At 35.2% G+C, this 17,208-nt stretch overlaps 1 protein-coding gene across 1 annotated transcript in view; it reads left to right on the forward strand.

Moving 5' to 3' along the window:
* Window positions 1-3,159: 3,159 nt before the first annotated feature.
* LEKR1 (leucine, glutamate and lysine rich 1) overlaps window positions 3,160-17,208 on the forward strand; it is a 190,207-nt gene continuing 176,158 nt past the window's right edge. The window contains exon 1 of the mRNA XM_063096049.1: window positions 3,160-3,374. Within this exon, the coding sequence (XP_062952119.1) occupies window positions 3,160-3,374 (215 nt within the window). The remainder of the gene's footprint in view (window positions 3,375-17,208) is intronic.

Below are 17,208 nucleotides of genomic sequence, written 5' to 3' on the forward strand. Positions count from 1 at the left end.
TTTCCTCTTTCAGATCCTGTATACTTTTCCTCATTTCCTCATGATGTCTAGCTGAGTTTTCTTGTATCTCATTCAGTTTCCTTAGAATTATCACTCGAAATTCCTTGTCAGTTATTTCAAGGGCTTCTTGTTCTATAGGATCTAGAGTTTGAGATTTATTAACTTTTGGTGGTGTACTTTCTTGATTTTTTGTATTTCTGGTATCTTTTTTTTGGTGTTTATTCATTGTGGCAGGGGGTTTCACAGTCCACCGGTTTGAGACTAATGACTAACTAGGATGTTGCTGTGGTTGCCAATTTCGTATGGCTCCCTCCGTGACTGCTCAGTTGGCCTCTAGTGCCTTGTGTGTGTGGTTGCCTCGGGTCTTGGGCTTCTCCGGGGATCCACCTTTCTGGTCAGCTTGGACTCTGCTGGGCTGGTGGATCACGTACCACAGGGTGTGTGATCTCTGTTGAGCTTCCACTTCCTGTGTAGGACTTCTCCCTGTTCCGTGTGCTCTGGCCCAGGCTGTTAGATCGTGCAGTGGCTACCCCACCGGGTGTGTGGTTTCTGTCGAGTCTCCGCCTCCCTGGCCGCACGTCTCCCCACTCTGTGCGCACTGTGCTGGGCTGGGGCGTGTCTTCTGCACCCCTTGTCTATCAGCTGGGCCTTCAAGACCCTGCTCGGCACCGCCTCGCCCAGGAAGTCTACCAGGTTTCTGCTAGGAACAGACGACCAGTCTCTCTGGGTGCCTTTGTAGTACTATGTAGATCTTTCTCGGGTCTTGTTCACCTTTGTATCCCCCCGGTATAAACCGAGTCTAGCGCCCGCCGGCAGCCTGCTCTCCGGCAGGTTCAAGCGGACCTGGGAACTCTCCTACCACACTTTTCCCAACCAGAAATTGGTTAGGCTTTTTTCCAAACTGGTGGCCGCAGAGATGGTATCTGCCTCCCAGCAACAGGGAGTTTACCGGGGGCCAGAGTCCAGGGTGTCGTGGAGTGACAGTCAGCCCGCCCGTACTTCCTTGCCCTCCCGACACTGGCCGGGGACGCCCCACACCACCAGCCCCGCCAGAGAACCGCGGAGGGAGTGGGAGGGGAGGCCGGCCCGCAGGCTCCATAAAGCCCTGCGCCTGGCCAAGCAAGTGGGAGGGCTCAGTGATGGCCGAGCCGGGCGGGGCTGCGAGCACCTGGGGAAAATGGAGGCAGCCCCGGGGGCGGTGAGTGGCCTGGTGGTGCAGGCGGGAGCCGGGTGGGCATCCGCCCCCCGAACAGAGCTGTGCCAGGGGTCACTCACAGTGCTGTGCCAGGTCGGGCGCTCACTCTCTGTCTCTGGTTTGTTGCCTTCCCGGTTCTCGGCCGCTGCCGCCTTGGGCTGTTCAGTTGTGGCGCGGCTCGGGCGCTCCCAGGAATCTTCTTTAATGCCGGCCTGAAACCTTGAATCCTGTATAGGGCAGCTGGCTGCCTTCAGCACGGCCCCGGCCTCTGGGATCCTGTCTGCATCCACAGCATCCCTGGTGCCGTGTTCCCTGTTTCGAGACTCGCTTTTGCAGCTAAGAAACAGTTCTTTTCCTGCTCCACACTTCAAAGCTGTTGCCTGTAAGTGAGGCAGCCTCTCCTGCCGGGGGCAAAGTGGTGGTCACCCCCCACGACTGGCCAGCAGCAGCGGTCCTCCCTTAAGAGATGGCGAGAGGAAGGTCCACAAGTTTCCCGGCTGCCTGAGGCCCAGTGGCCGCCTTTTCCACCTCAGCTACTCCGCGCCAGCCGCCGCAGCCACCGCCATCTTGAAAAAACCTTTACAAAGCAGGTGGGGCAAGAGGGAGAAGGTTTGGGGGCAGCAAAGTGTTGTAGCCATGGGTTGGTCTTGGTTGGATGCAGGCCAGTGAAGACGCAGGGGCGCTGAGACTTTCTTAAGGAAAATCTGAATAGTAGGGCAATCTGTGGCAGCGGGTTGCACAGGCCTTTCGGGAGGGAGAGAACACCCAGGTGACCGGAGGGGAGGTGGCTGGGGCGAGGGGAGGAAAGGACCATAAACTTTTTTAAAAAGTAAGTATGCCTCAAATGATTCAAGAGTTGATTTCTTCTTCTTTTTTTTAAATTTAATTTTATTTTGGAGGGGGCTGTCTGGTATGGTATTCAAATGCTTGACTTTGGGGTTACAAGGCTGCACTCTAACCAACAGAGCTAACTGGGCAGCCCCTGAGAGTTGATTTCAACTTAGTGTCCTAGAGCAAGTATTTCATTAAACAGTCTCATATCCTTTGTGAATAGTAAAACAAGCAGAGGCTACTTGAGGAATATTTATATATGAGGCAGAAAAAAAGAACTATCTTTCACCTCGTTGTGCTGAAATTTCATCTTTCACCACCCCTATGCTGGTCAGAGTAATACAAACACACTCTCTGAAGGAAGTAAGTGGATTTAGCTGACATACATGGTAGATAAATATAAGTATAATACAACTGGTTAAAGGCATGGGTACTGGTTTTAAATAGACCTGGGTTTTAATCCCAACTTCTCCACATATCATCTGGTTATTTAACTTCAATAGTCTCAGTTTTTTATGTATAAAGTGGTTATAAGCATACCTACTGAGGGGAAATAACTGATTTAGGGAGAAGAAATTAGGTTCATAGTGTTCTTCATATTTGTAGGTTTATGACAGAATGTTAAATTTTGTAAGAATCATATAATGTTGAAACTGAATAGGAACTTAGATTTCATTTGGTCCAATGCCATAATTTTACAAATGAGGAAAGTAAGATCTGCAAAAGCCAAGAGGCATTTCCAGGATCACAGAATAGCTGGCAGTGAAAGTCCACTGATTTCTCCTCATTTCATGGAAAACTCATCTTAAAACAAGAATTGTGAAGATATTTTCACCATTTTTAGTTTTATTTCATGGAAAATGTTTCAAGAGTAAATCATTCTTAGAGATACCTTGGAGGGATAATTATTCTGAAAGACCCTTTTCTAATTCCAAGATTTTGTGTCAGAGTCAATACACTAGTTTTTAAAATTTTATTCAGATATAGGCAATGTCATAATTATTATTCCATGGCATAGTACACAATGTATTTACTTCATTCAACTAGCATGGTTGCAATAACATCCTCAGTTGAACTGTTATTTTTCAGAATTAAAAAATACCATTTCAGTAAATGTATATTCTATTTTCTAGATGTCACCTGAAGAAAAAGTTTGTAAGTACTGCGGCGTCAGCTATTTAATTCTTCATGAATTTAAGGCTATGGAAGAAAAAGTGAAAGCAATGGAAAAAGAGTTGAAATTTTATCAAGAAAGTGTAGAACGTGAAAAGAGACTTCAAGAAAAGCTGCAGTCTCTCAGCCAAGCTTTCGAACAGTACAAAATTGACAATGAATCCAGAACAGAAAGGTGGGAGTATGTTTTTCTTTTCTCTTATTTATTTAATTTGAAAGGAAAGTACAGAAAATAGACTTTGAATGTTTTTCTGGAATTTCCCTATGTCAGGTATAATTTATACTTTACATTTGTTTGTTCATTAATTATATTAATAATTACTACATATAATATTAATTATAGTTTGCAGCTTTCTTTTGAGGCATATATTTATTATGTGAATAATTAGAAACCAATTAACTCAATAACTGTAAGTTGGGATGGGTCGATTTTTTTTTCTCCCAGATGAATATCTTACTTTTTATCATTAGGAATTCAAAATCAGATGAATTTTGATAGTTTTTGATACCTAACATTTATTTTTAAATGGCTTTGAATTGTTAGGTTTATAAAATAAGGTTTCTGTGTTTTGAAAAGGATGCCAACATCTAAGAATTTAGTGTATGATTCTAAATCATTGAAATAGGAATAAAATTAAAGAATGGATTCCTAACACTATAGAATCTAGTCAGCAATTTAGTCTGCCTAAAGACACTTCAATGAGCTTAAATGGACACTTCTACAGAAGGGTTTTTGATGGTGTTTTATGGTTTTTCCTATGAATGAAAGTTTCTTGATTATGACAGTTGATATTAGTGAACCTTGAGTTAATGAATTTAATATCGTGTCTATGTAAAAGTAGAAACTTTCTTAAATCTCAGGATTAAGTACTTTTATTAGATTGTGTTTTAAAATTTTATATAAAAATCTATAATTATAATAAATGCCAATTGAGTCATATATTTCTCAGTCTTTTACCAATAAAACTTTGTTTATAGTTTTTTCAATTTCAGATCTTAATAATATTTTATAATATTTGAGTGGAAAAATTAAAAAATTTGAAGTATTCAATTTTAAATTTTAAATTTGGAGGGTTTTTTTTGCCTGTCAGGGATTCCTTTGTTGGTGTTATTCACACTTTTCTTTCTTTAATAAAATATTGTATTGTACAAGTAATACATAAACACATGAAGTGAAGGATGTGTATAGAACAAAAGACAAGAAAGTCCTGCTGATTGCATTCTTTTTACTGGAGGTAAAATTGCTTTTAATGGTTTGGTATATATCTTGCTAAATCCTTCATTGAGCCTTTGCATTTACTGTAGATGTATTTCCTTAATACACATAGTTTTATGTCTTTATTTTTGAATAGACTACTTTTGAACATAAGCAGCATGTTATAAACATTGCTCCATGACTTACTTTTGCTACTTAGGTATATATGGGAAATTATCTCATGTTAATGTGTATAGATCTACCTCTTCTGAACTGCAATATTTTCTTTACTAAGAATATACCATAATGTACTTAAACATTTCTCTTTTTAACATTTATATTATTTACAATTTTTATTATTACGTATAGTATTTGTATTTACATTTTTCTGAACATATGTTTTTTCATAAGATAAATTCATAGAATTGAAATTGCTGAAAAAAAGCAAATGTCAATTTAAAATTTTGATGGGTATTATGCCAAATTGTTCTTTGAGAAGATAGTATTAGATTATATTTGGCTAATAGTTCATGAAATGGCCATTTTTCTACATCTTAATTTTTCTCAGTCTCTTGAGTGAAAAAAATGTTACCTTGTGGTTATTTAATTTTTTTTTTGCCGATGAAACTGCACATTTTTTCATATCTTTATTAGACATTTATATTTCTTTCCTCTGTTGATTACCATAAACGTATTTTGCCAGTTTTCTATTGAGTTACTTGTTTATTTTTGTTTATTTGTGGGAGATTTTAGTAAAATATTGGCATTATACTTTGTTTATATATGCTGTTAATATTTACTCATGGTTGCTTATCTTTTTACTTTGTTTCTTGTATTTTTTGCCTAATCTTTGTGTGTGTGTGTGTGTGTGTGTGCGTGTGCGTGTGTGCGTGCGCGCGCGCGCACTATTCTACGATTCTATGTTAAGCTCTGGTCAGTTAGGGTTCTGTGTCCATTTCTTTTGGTTGCAAACAACAGAAACTTACTCTAACACTAACTCACACACACAAAGTAATTTACTGGAAGAGCAGGAAGTGGTAGCTCATTGAAAGAAAGGCTCTGGAAATTGTCAAGAAACAGAGCTTGTTCAAGGATTTGGGAAATCTCTTTAAGGTGAATTAGCTCAACTTTTTCTTCTTTGCATCATTTCCTTCAAGATTCAAATCCCAGAAGGGAGAGTCTACTTGGCTTCATTTGAGTTACGTGACTCCTACCCCCACTTCACCCCATTAGCCTGAGGAGGAGGGGAACCTTAATTGACATTTCTACGGAGACTTCATACAATGAAGGAAAGCTATCCATTAAAGAAAAATTACAGGATTATTATCAGAAGAAGAGGGAATAGATTTGGGCAAATGAAAAGAACATATGTTAAACTTACAGTGTTTTTGTTTCAGAATTAGCTTTTTAATCAATTTGGAATTACTTTTTGTGTATGTGGGTACTTCAGAAAGTTCATGGACAAATTCACATTATCTTTTAATTCCATTGTTCTACATACTTTTTGAAGTACCCTCGTATAATATAAAGTAGATTTATAATTTCGTGTTTGCTGTTGTTTTTCACATGTCTGGCTTGTTTTCCCAATATTATTCATTAAATCCTACATCTTTTCTCTCTCATCTGGAATTCCATCTATTAATTTCTCTTTAGTCTATTTTTGGATTCTCTATTTTGTGTTATTGATCTGTTATCTATCAATGGATCAGTACTACACTTTAAACTGCTTTAGCTTTATAATATACTTGGTATTTTGTAGGACAAGTCTTTGTTTTGCTGTTCAGGTTATATTGGCTTTTCTAGTATATTTGCTATTCTAGATGAACTCTAGAATCAGCTTGTCAGATTTCATAAAACATTATGTATTATGATTTAAATTGGGGTTGCACTTACTTTCTAGGGCAATTAGATATCTTGAGAATTGACATCTTTATAACTTGAGAATTCCTATCCTGGAACATATTTCTTCCCCACCCCCATCCCCATTCATTCAGATGTTTTTTAAATCCCTCAATAAAATTTTATAATTTTCTTGCATATTCTGTATTAGTTTAATTCCTAAACATATAATTTTTGTTGCTGTTGGCAATGGAATCTTTTTTATTACATTTAAAAATTTTTCTTAATGTTATTGATTTTTGTGTATTGATTTTGTTTCTAACTCCCTTACTGAATTCATTTATTACTTGTATGTGTTTTTCAGTTGATTTTCTTGAATATATGTTATATATATTCATAATACGTACACACAAAACAGTCACATCATATGCAGTAGTAACTGTCTTATCTTTTTATTTCTAATAGGTATACCTTTCCCTCTCTCCTTCTTGTCTTATTAAATTGGATTGGACTTATAAAATAGTGTTGAATAGTAAACCTGTAGAGCACATCTTTGTCTTTATTTCTAATTCAATGTGAACCTGTAGAGTGTGTTACTGTGTTAAATAGGATGTTTGCTATAGCTTTCATAAAGATGCCTTTTATCAATTTAAGGAATTCCCCTTTTACTTCTAGCTCTTTAAAGTTTACTTTTTAATCAGAAATGGTTATTGAATTTTAATAAATGCTTTTCCATCTTCTGTTGGGATGATCATATGATTTTTCTCTTTTAATCTGCTTATGTAATAAATATACTAATAGGTTATCTAACATGAAGCTACACTTAAATTTTTGGTATAAAGCCATTTTAATTATGGTATGTATTTCAGGATCCCCTAAATTTTAGGTATTTGCTTATCTTATTCATGATTTTTGCCACTGCTATAAGTACTGTGTACTATTTTTCTGAAAATACTTCCTTAAATATGTGTGTTTCTGTGAGTATAGTAGGTGGAGAAACATTATCACTTACCATAAATAGAAGGTTAAAAAATAAATATATACTCATTAAAAGTGTTTTGTCTCTGTAACACTAAAATAATTGCTTATAGTACTAGTGATGTATGAAACAATTTATGAATAGCATTTTTTTAAATAGAGTACTGGATTAATTTGCTAATACATTATATACATTTTTACATCTATGTTCACAGGTGAGGTGGGCCTGTAGTTTTCTTTTTTTGTGTGTAGTTTTCATACAGGGTATGAAGCCTGGCTTATACCAGTTTCTTATAATAAGGTAAGAAGCAGACATTTTGAATAACACACGAGTTGCCTATTCCTTCTTGCAGCTTTTATAGATCTCCTTCATAAAAAAATGTATCTTTTATAAAAAACAAACAAACAGAAAAATTAAATAAAATAAAAAATGTATCTTTTTTGGGTGGTAGAATTTTGATGACCTATTATGTTTCCTCTATAATTATTGGTTTATTTTTGGATTTTTACCTCTTCTTGAGTCAATTTTAGAAATTTGTATTTTCGTAGACAGTTTAACATTTTACTTATCATTTCAAATTTCTTGGTATTTAGTAATATGTAGAATCATCTTACTTAAAAGTTTTCTTCTGTATATGTAATGACCCCCTTTTTCTTTCCTTAGGTTGATTATGTGTATTTGATTGAAAAAGAGATGAGGGAGGGAGAGAGGGAGAGAGGTAGAGAGATCTTTTTATTTCCTAGGAAAACAAACATATTTGTCTATTTCATTGGCCTCTTCAGAGAACCGGATTTTGGTTTAATTAATCAAATCTGTTTCTTTTCAGTTCGTTTCTGTTTCATTTGTGCTCTTATTTGTATTTTGTTTTTAATCTTTTCTTTGATTTCTAGTTCTCTTCCTAGATACTTGAGTTGGAGTCTTGGTTAATTTGTTTTTAGTCTCTTTTTCTAATAAATACTTTTAAAGCTATCAAGTTTCCCTGTGGTGACAAGTTTTGGCAACAACGAACCTTTTGATAATAGTATTTTGTTTTCATTTGCTTCTAAATAAAATGGAAGTTCAGTTTCCTCTTTAACCCAAGAAATACTTGGAAGAATGTTTTTAACTTTCTAAGTGGATAGGTTTTTTTTGGCTATCCTTTTATTTATGTCTATTTTTATTCCATTGCAGATAGAGATTGTAACCTATTTAGGAGAACTTACTAAGTTTAATAAACAATAAGTTTAGGAAATATTCCATAGCTACTTGAAAAGGGTACATATTCTTTGTTTTATGGATATAACATTTTAATAGATCCTTAAATTACACTAGTTAATTGTGCTGTTCTATATATCTATATATCTATATATCTTTACTTTGATGGGGTATATAAAACTAACATTTTTGGATTACATATATTTGTTAATATAGAATATTATTCTTGACCTACTTAAGTTTTTTCAACTATAGCTATACTGACACATCATTATCACCCAAAGTTGTCTGTGTAAGAAACTGCCAAATTGTCTTCTAAAGTGACTGGACTATTTTGCATTCCTAACAGCAATGAGTGAGAGTTCTTCTTATTCCACATCCTTGCCAGCATTTGATGTTTTCAGTATTTCGGATTTTGTTCATTCTAATAGGTATAGTTTAATATGTCATTGTTGTTTTAATTTGCCATCTATATAAGGGAGTCTCCAAAAAGCTCATGGAAAGATTTGCATTTCTTTACTTCTATTTTTCTACAAACTTTTTGAAGTACCGTCATATATCTTTGTGAGATGTTTATTCACATCTTCTGACCATTTTTAAATCAGGTTGTTTTCTTATCGTTGAGTTCTTTGTATATTTTAGATAACAATCCTTTATCATATGTGTCTTTTTCAAATATTTTCTGCCAATCTGTAGCTTGTCTTCTCATTCTCTTGCAGAGCAGGTTTTAATTTTAATGAAATTCAGCTTATTGAAGTTATTGCTGTAAACTTATAATACTCACTTACCAGCAGGCCAGAATGACATATCTGGTAAATTATACCTTTCACAGCCATCAGTAGAGTGGCACGTTGATGAGAGCCGGGTGTTTATTTCAGAGAATTGAAGAGCTGTAATAGCAGGTTATTGGTCAGAAATATGTGTTTAGGATTTAATTGTTTTTTTAATTTAACATTCAATTTTGAGATAATTGTAGATTCACATGTATTTGTAAGAAAGAATAGAGATCCTGTATACCCTTTACCCAGTTTCCCCAATGGTAGCAGTTTATAAAACTATAGTATGATATCACAATCAGGATATTGATATTGATACAGTCAAGATACAGACAGAACAGTTCCATCATGACAAAACTTTCTCAGTTTTGAGAAAAAGGGCAATCCCTTTTATACTGATGACCACCCATCTTCCTCCCTGCCTCTGACCCCTAGAAACCACCATTCTATAATTTTGTCCTTTCAAGAATGTTATATAAATGGAATCATAGAGTATATAATCTCTTGGGATAGACTTTTCACTCAGTACAATTTCCTTGATATTCATCCAAGTTCTTGTGTATTACAATAGTTCATTCCTTTTGTTGCTGAGTAGTATACCATGGTGTGGATTTGCCATATTTTAATTATTCACCTTGATCATTCATAGACGGGCATAAGGGTTGCTTTTAGTTTTTCACTATTATAAAGATGCTATGAATATTTGTATACAGGTTTTGGTGTGAATGTAATTTTTTGTTTTTCTGGGATAAATGCCCAGAGTGCAATTGCTGGGTTGTATGGCAGTTGCATGTTTAGTTTTATAAGAAACTTTCAAACAGTGTTCTAGAATGGCTGTAACATTTTACATTCTTATTGACATTATATGAGTAATCCAGTTTCTCTGCACCCTCACCAACATTTGATGTCACTTTTTTATTTTAGGCATTCTGATAAGTGTGTACCTCATTGTGGTTTTAATTTGCATTTCCCTAATGGCTAGTGATGTTAAACATCTTTTCATGTGTATTTAGTCTACTAGGGCTACTATAACAAAATAGACTGAGTGGCTTAAACAACAGAAATTTATTTTCTCCCAGTTCTGGTGGCTAGAAGTCTCAGAACGAAGTGCCAGCAAATTTGGTTTCTGGGAGGCCTCTCCTCCTGGAGGCTTGCAGGAGGCTGCCTTCTCATTTTCACACCTGGCTTCTTCTTTGTGTATAAATGGAGAGAGAGAATGTCATTTATTATGTGTCCATGGTTCTGCCTTTCCCAGAAGGTCATATAGTTGGAATCATACAGTGTGTAGGCTTTTCAAATGAGTTTCTTTCACTTCATTGTCCCACAATTCATTATCCTGGTATCTCTTCCTCTTTATATAGACACCAATCCTGTTGGATTATGGCCCCACCTTCATGACCTTATTTAATATTAGTTACCTCCCTAAATGTCATATTTCTAATTGGAGGTTCAGCATTCAACATATGACGTTTGCAAGGAACACAATTTAATCAATAATAATTTGCTTTGTGTGTAGTCTCTTTGGTGAAATGTCTATTCATATAATTTGCCTATTTTCTAATTGGATTGTTTGCTTTTGTATTGTTGAGTTTTGAGAATGCTTTTTGTATTCTAGATTCTAGCCCTTTTTTGGATATGTGGTTTGTAAAGATATTCTTCCAGTCTGTAGCTTGTCTTTTCACCCTCTTCTCAGGGCTTTTTGCAGAGCAAAAGTTTTTACTGTAGGTGAGATTCAGTTTATCAGTTTTCCTTTTGACGGATCATGCTTTTGTTATCAAGTCTAAGAACTATTTGCCTAGCCATGAATCCTGAAGATTTTACCCTATTTTTTTTTTAAAGTGTGATACTTTTATGTTTTACATTTAATACCGTGATTTATTTTGAGTATGTTTTTTATAAGGTGTGAAACTTAGGTTGAGATTCATTTTTTTGCTTGTAGATGTCCAAGTGCTCCAGCCCATTTGTTAAAAAGGCTACCTTTCCTCCATTTAATTGCTTTTGCACATTTGTAAAAATCAGTTAGGCACAATTTATGTGAATTTATTTCTGGGTTCTCTATTTTGTTCTTTTGATCTATGTGTCTATTCTTACCAATACCACACAGCTTTGATTATTGTAGCTATATAATTGGCCTTAATATTAATGATAAGAGTGATTTCTCCCATTTTACTCTTCTTTCTAAAGATTGTTTTAGTTCTTGTTCCTTTGCCTTTCTTTATAAAATTCAGAATAAGCTTGTTTATGTCTCCAAACCATATTTCTGGTATTTTAATAGGAATTGCTTTAAACCTGTGTACCAATTTGGGGAGAATTGACATTTTTACTATGCTAAGTCTTCCAGTCCATGAACACAGTCTATCGCTCCATTTATTTAGTTCTTACTCGATTTTATTCATAAGCATTTTGTAATTATCAGCATTCAGATCTTATACAGGTGTTGTTAATTTATATTTAAGTATTTAATTTTCTTTGGAGCAATTATAAATGGTCTTGATGGTCTTGTGTTTTTAATATTGTTTTCCACATGTTCATTGTTAGTATATAGAAATGCAATTGATTTTTGTATGTTTATCTTATGTTCTGTGGCCTTGCTGAACTCTTATTAGTTCTAGGAGTCTTTCTGTATATTCCATGAGATTTTCTGCACAATCATGTTACCTCACTTATAGACAGTTTTGTTTCTTCCTTACCATTTTCTTTTCTTTCTTTTTTTTTTTTTTTTTTTTTTTGCCTTGTTACAGTGATTAAAACTTGCAGTAATATGTCAAATAAGTGCGGTGAGAGAATGGACATCCTTGTGTTGTTCTCAGTCTTAAAGGAAAAGCATACAGTCTTTTACTGCATTGAATGTGAAGTCATTTGTAGGCTTTTTGTAGTTGCTCTTTATCAAGTTGAGGAAGTGCCCCTCTATTCTTAGTTTTCTGAGAGTGTTTATCATAAAGAGTGTTGGATTTTGTTAAATGTTTTTTCTATTTCCTTTTGTATGATCATATGATTTTTCTCCTTAATGCTGTAGATATGGTGGCATATATTAATTTAAAAATGTTGAACCAGCCTGCATTCTTAGAATAAATCCATGTGATTTTGGTATATTGGATATGTTTGCTGAATTTGATTTGCTAATATTTTGTTGAGAGTTTCTATGTTTAAATTATTGAGATATTGGTAGTTAGTTTTCATTATTTTATAGTATCTTTGTCTGGTTTTGGTATCTGGTAATATTGGCCTCATAAAATGAGTTGGGAAGTGGTCCTTCTTCTTGTATTTTTATGTAAAATCATTGTTAATTAATCTTTAAATGTTTGGTACTATTCTCCAGTGAAACCATATGGGCTTGGAAATTACTTTTCAGGAAACTTTTCAATTACAAATTCAATGTCTTTAAGGGGTATAAGACTATCCAAGTTACCTATTTCATTTTGGTTGAGCATTGGTAGTTTGTGGTTCTCAAACAATTGTTCTATTCCTTCTATGTTGTCAAAATTATGACACTAATGTTTATAGTATTCTCTGTTTCTATCCTTTTTAAAAAAAATTGATTATCCATATTCATAGGACATTGAATTGACCATCAGCACTTGTACCGAAGATTTGGTGAGCATGCTACAATTTGGTGAGCAAATTACAATTATTTCCTGTGTCCCCTACCCAACCTCTCCCCAAGCCCTCTTATCCCTGCCCCACAACCTTAGTTCTTTTCTCTTCCTCTGCAAGTTCAATGCACCTGTGGTCTTTCTTTCCTTCCTTCTTTCTCTTTAGCTCTCATTTATGAGTGGGGACATGTGGTGTATTTCCCTCTGTGTGTGGCTTATTTCACTTCCCATAATTTTTTCCAAGCTGATCCATGTTGCAAATGGCAGAATTTCATTTTTTTTTATGCCTGAGTAGTATTCCATTTTGTATATATACCACATTTTCCTTATCCAGTTGTCTGTCTTCTGTCTATGGACATTTGGGTTGGCTCCATATCTTGGCTATTGTAAATAGAGCTGCGATGAACATGGGAGCACAGGTATCCCTTCAATGTGATGATTTCCATTCCGTTGGGTATATACCCAGAAGTGGGATTGCTGGATCATATGGTAGTTCTATCTGTAGTTTGTGAACTCTCCATGCTGTTTTCTATAGTGGCTGTACTAAATTACACTCTCACAGACAGTATAGGAGAGTTCCCCTCTCTCTGCTTCCTTGCCAGCATTTGTTATTCTCAATGTTTTTGATTATGGCCAGTCTAATTGGGTTAGATGATATCTCAGTATGGTTTTGCCTTGCATTTTCCTGATGATTAGTGATGTTGAGCATTTTTTCAAGTACCTGTTCACCATTTGTATGTCTTCCTTCAAAAAATGTCTACTTTGCTTCTTTGCCCATTACTTAACTGGTTATTATTTTTTTTTATCATGTAGTTATTTGAGTTCATTGTGTATTCCAGATATTAACTGCTTGTCAGATGTCTAGTTTGCAAATATTTTTTCTCATTCTGTAGGTTGTCTTTTCGCTTTGTTGATTGTTCCCTTTGCTGTGCAGAAGCTTTTTAGTTTGATATAATACCACTTATTTTTCTTTTGTTGCTTGTGCTTTTGGGGTCTTATTCATAAAGTCTTTACCCAGTCCTACTTCCTGAAGTGTTTCCCCTATGTTTTCCTTTAGTAGTTTTATAGTTTCTAGTATTATACTTTTAAGTCTTTACTCCATTTTGAGTTGATTTTGGTATGTTCTAGTTTCATTCTTCTGCATATGAATGTCCAATTTTCCCAGCACCATTTATTGAAGAGGCAGTCTTCTCCCCAATGTATGCTTCTGCTGCCTTTGTCTCAGATCAGTTGGCTGTAACTCTTTGAGTTGATTTCTGGGTTCTCCATTCTGTTCCATTAATTTGAGTGTCTTTTTATGCCTGTACCATGCTGTTTTGGTTAGTATAACATTGTTGAATAATTGGAAGTCAAGTAGTGTTATGTCTCCGCCTTTTTAAAAATTTGTTTGTTTAGAATTGCTTTGGCTATTCAGGGTCTTTTGTTGTTCCTTGTGAATGTTAGGATTGTTTTTCTCTGTTTCAGTGAAGAATGTCATTGGATTGCATTAAATCTGTAGACTGCTTTGGATAGGTAGTATGGACATTTTCACAATGTTGATTTTTCCAATCCAAGAGCATGGAATAACTTTCCACTATTTTGTGACTTTAATTTCTTTGTTCAGTGATTTGTAGTTATCATTATAGAGATCTTTTACCTCCTTCATTAAATTTATTACTAGGTATTTTATGTTTTTGGTGACTATTGTAAATGGGCTTATTCTCTCAATTTCTTTTTCTGCTAGTTTGTTGTTGGAGAGTATAAATGCTACTGATTTTGTGGTATTGATTTTGTATCCTGTGACATTACTGAAATTGTTAATCAGTTCCAAGAGTTTTTTGGTAGAATCTTTAGGTTTTTCCAAATATAGGATCAGGTCATCCCCATCTGCAGACAGGGACAGTTTGACTTTGTCTTTTCCAATCTTGATGCCCTTTATTTCTTTTTCTTGCCTGATTGCTCTAGCTAGTATTTCCAATACTTTGTTAAATAGGAGTGGTGATACTGGACATCCTTATCTTGTTCCTGTTCTTAAGTGGAAAGCCTTCAGCTTTTCCCTATTCAGGATGACATTGGTGGTGGGCTTGTCATATATAGCTTTTATTGTGTTGAAGTATTTTCCTTTTAGACCTAAATTTAGCTTTTATTATGGAGAGATGTTGAATTTTGTTGAAAGCTTTTACTGTGTCTATTGAGATAATGATATGGTTTTTGTCCTCGGTTCTATTGATGTGGTGTATCACATTTATTGACTTGTGTATGTTGAACTATCCTTTCATCCTGGGGTAAGTCACACTTGATCATGGTATATAATTTTTTTGATGTGTTGATGTATTCTGATTGCTAGTATTTTGTTGAGGATTTTTGCCTCTGTGTTCATCAAGGATATTGGCCTGTAGTTTTCCTCTTTTGTGGTATCTTTGTCTGGTTTTGGTGTAAGTTGTTATAGAATGAGTTTGGAAGAGTGGCCTCTGTTTCAATTTTTTGAACAATTTGAGGAGAAATGTTATGAGTTCCTTTTTAAAGATTTGGTAGAATTCATCATTAAAGCCATCTGATCCTGGGTTTTTCTTTGTTGGGAGACTGCTGATGATTGCTTTAATTTCATTGCTTGTTATTGGTCTGTTCAGGCTTTCTGTTCAGTCTTGGTAGTTTGTAAGTGTCCAGAAATTTTATACATTTCCTGCAGGTTTTCATATTTGTTGGCATATAGTTGTTTGTAAGAGTCTCTAATGATTCTTTATATTTCTGTGGTATCAGTTGTAATGTCTCCTTTTTCATTTCTGATATTTGTTATTTGAATATGTGCTCTTTTTTTTTTGTTAATCTAGCTAATGGTTTGTTTATTTTGTTTATACTCTCAAAAAACCAACTTTTTATTTCATTGATCTTTTTTATCATTTTTTGGGTCTTGACATCATTTAGTTCTGTTCTGATCGTAATTATTTGTTTCCATCTGCTAGCTTTGGGAATGGATTGTTCTTGTTTTTCTAGTTCTTTGAGGTATAGTGTTAGGTTGTTTATTTGAAATATCTCTTTTTTTTTGATGTAGGCATTTATTGCAATAAACTTCCCTCTTAATACTGCTTTCTCAGTACCCCATAGGTTTTGGTATGATGTATCTTTATTTTCATTGGTTTTAAGACATTTTCTGATTTACTAGGGCTTGCTGGCTAGCTCAGTTAGTTAGAGCATGGTGTCATAATACCAAGGCCAAGGGTTAGGATCCCCATACTGGCCAGCCACCAAAAAAACCAAAGAACAAAAAAAGAAAAAAAAAGAAAAGAAAAGAAATTTTTGGATTTACTGTTTATTTTCTTCTTGGACCCATAGGTCATTCAAAAGCCTGTTGTTTAATTTACATATTTTTGTAATGTCCTGAGTTTAACTTGTTATTAATTTCTAGTTTTAATTTGTTGTTGTTTGAAAAGTTACTTGAGGTGATTTTGATTTTCTTAAAGTTGTTGAGACTTGATTTGTGAACAAACGTGTGGCCTGTCTTGGAGAAAGTTCCATGTGTTGATGAGAAGAATTTATATTCTGTAGTTGTTGTATGAAATGTTCTGTAGATATCTGCCAGGTCCAATTAGTCTTAAGTGTAGTTTAAATCCGATGTTTATCTGTTGATTTGTTGCCTAGATGATCTGTCCAACGCTGAGAAAGGAGTGTTCAGGTCCCCCACTACTATTGTGTTTAGGTCTTCCTTTTTCTTTAGGTCTAATAGTGTTTACTTTATATCTGGGTGCTCCAGTGTTGTATACAGATATATTTATGATTATAATGTCTTCTTGCTGGATAGATCCCTTTATCATTATATAGTGGCCTTCTTTGTCTCTTTTTATGATTTTTGGTTTAAAGTCTATTTTACCTGATATCAATATAGCTACTCCTGCTTTGTTTTGGTTTACATTTGTGTGGTGCATCTTTTTCTATCCCTTCACTGTTAGACTGTGTTTGTCTTTACAAGTGAGGTGAGTCTCTCTCTTTTTTTTTTTTGTGACCGGTAAGGGGATCGCAACCCTTGGCGTGGTGTCACCCGCACTGCGCTCAGCCAGTGAGCGCACCGGCTATCCCTATATAGGATCCGAACCCGTGGCCTCGGCGCTCCCAGTGCCGCACTCTCCCGAGTGAGCCACAGGGTCAGCCCAAGGTGAGTCTCTTAAAGACAGCAGATAGTTGGGTCTAGCTTTTTAAGCCAATTCATCAGTCTGTGTCTTTTCAGTGGGGAGTTTAATACTCTTACATTTAGGGTTGCTATTGAAAGGTATTGTCTTACTCTTCATATTATTATGTTTTGTTTAGATGTTTTAAATATCTTTTGTTCCTTCTTCCCCTGTTATTATTTGTCTTCAGTGTTTGTTTTTTTGAGGTGTTATGATTTAGCTTCTTTTTTCTTTCTCATTTGCATTTGTGTTCTACCAGTGGATTTTGTTCTCTCTTGTGTGTTCATGGTA

This window comes from Cynocephalus volans, chromosome 1 (genome assembly GCF_027409185.1).
Source record: "Cynocephalus volans isolate mCynVol1 chromosome 1, mCynVol1.pri, whole genome shotgun sequence".
NCBI lineage: Eukaryota > Metazoa > Chordata > Mammalia > Dermoptera > Cynocephalidae > Cynocephalus > Cynocephalus volans.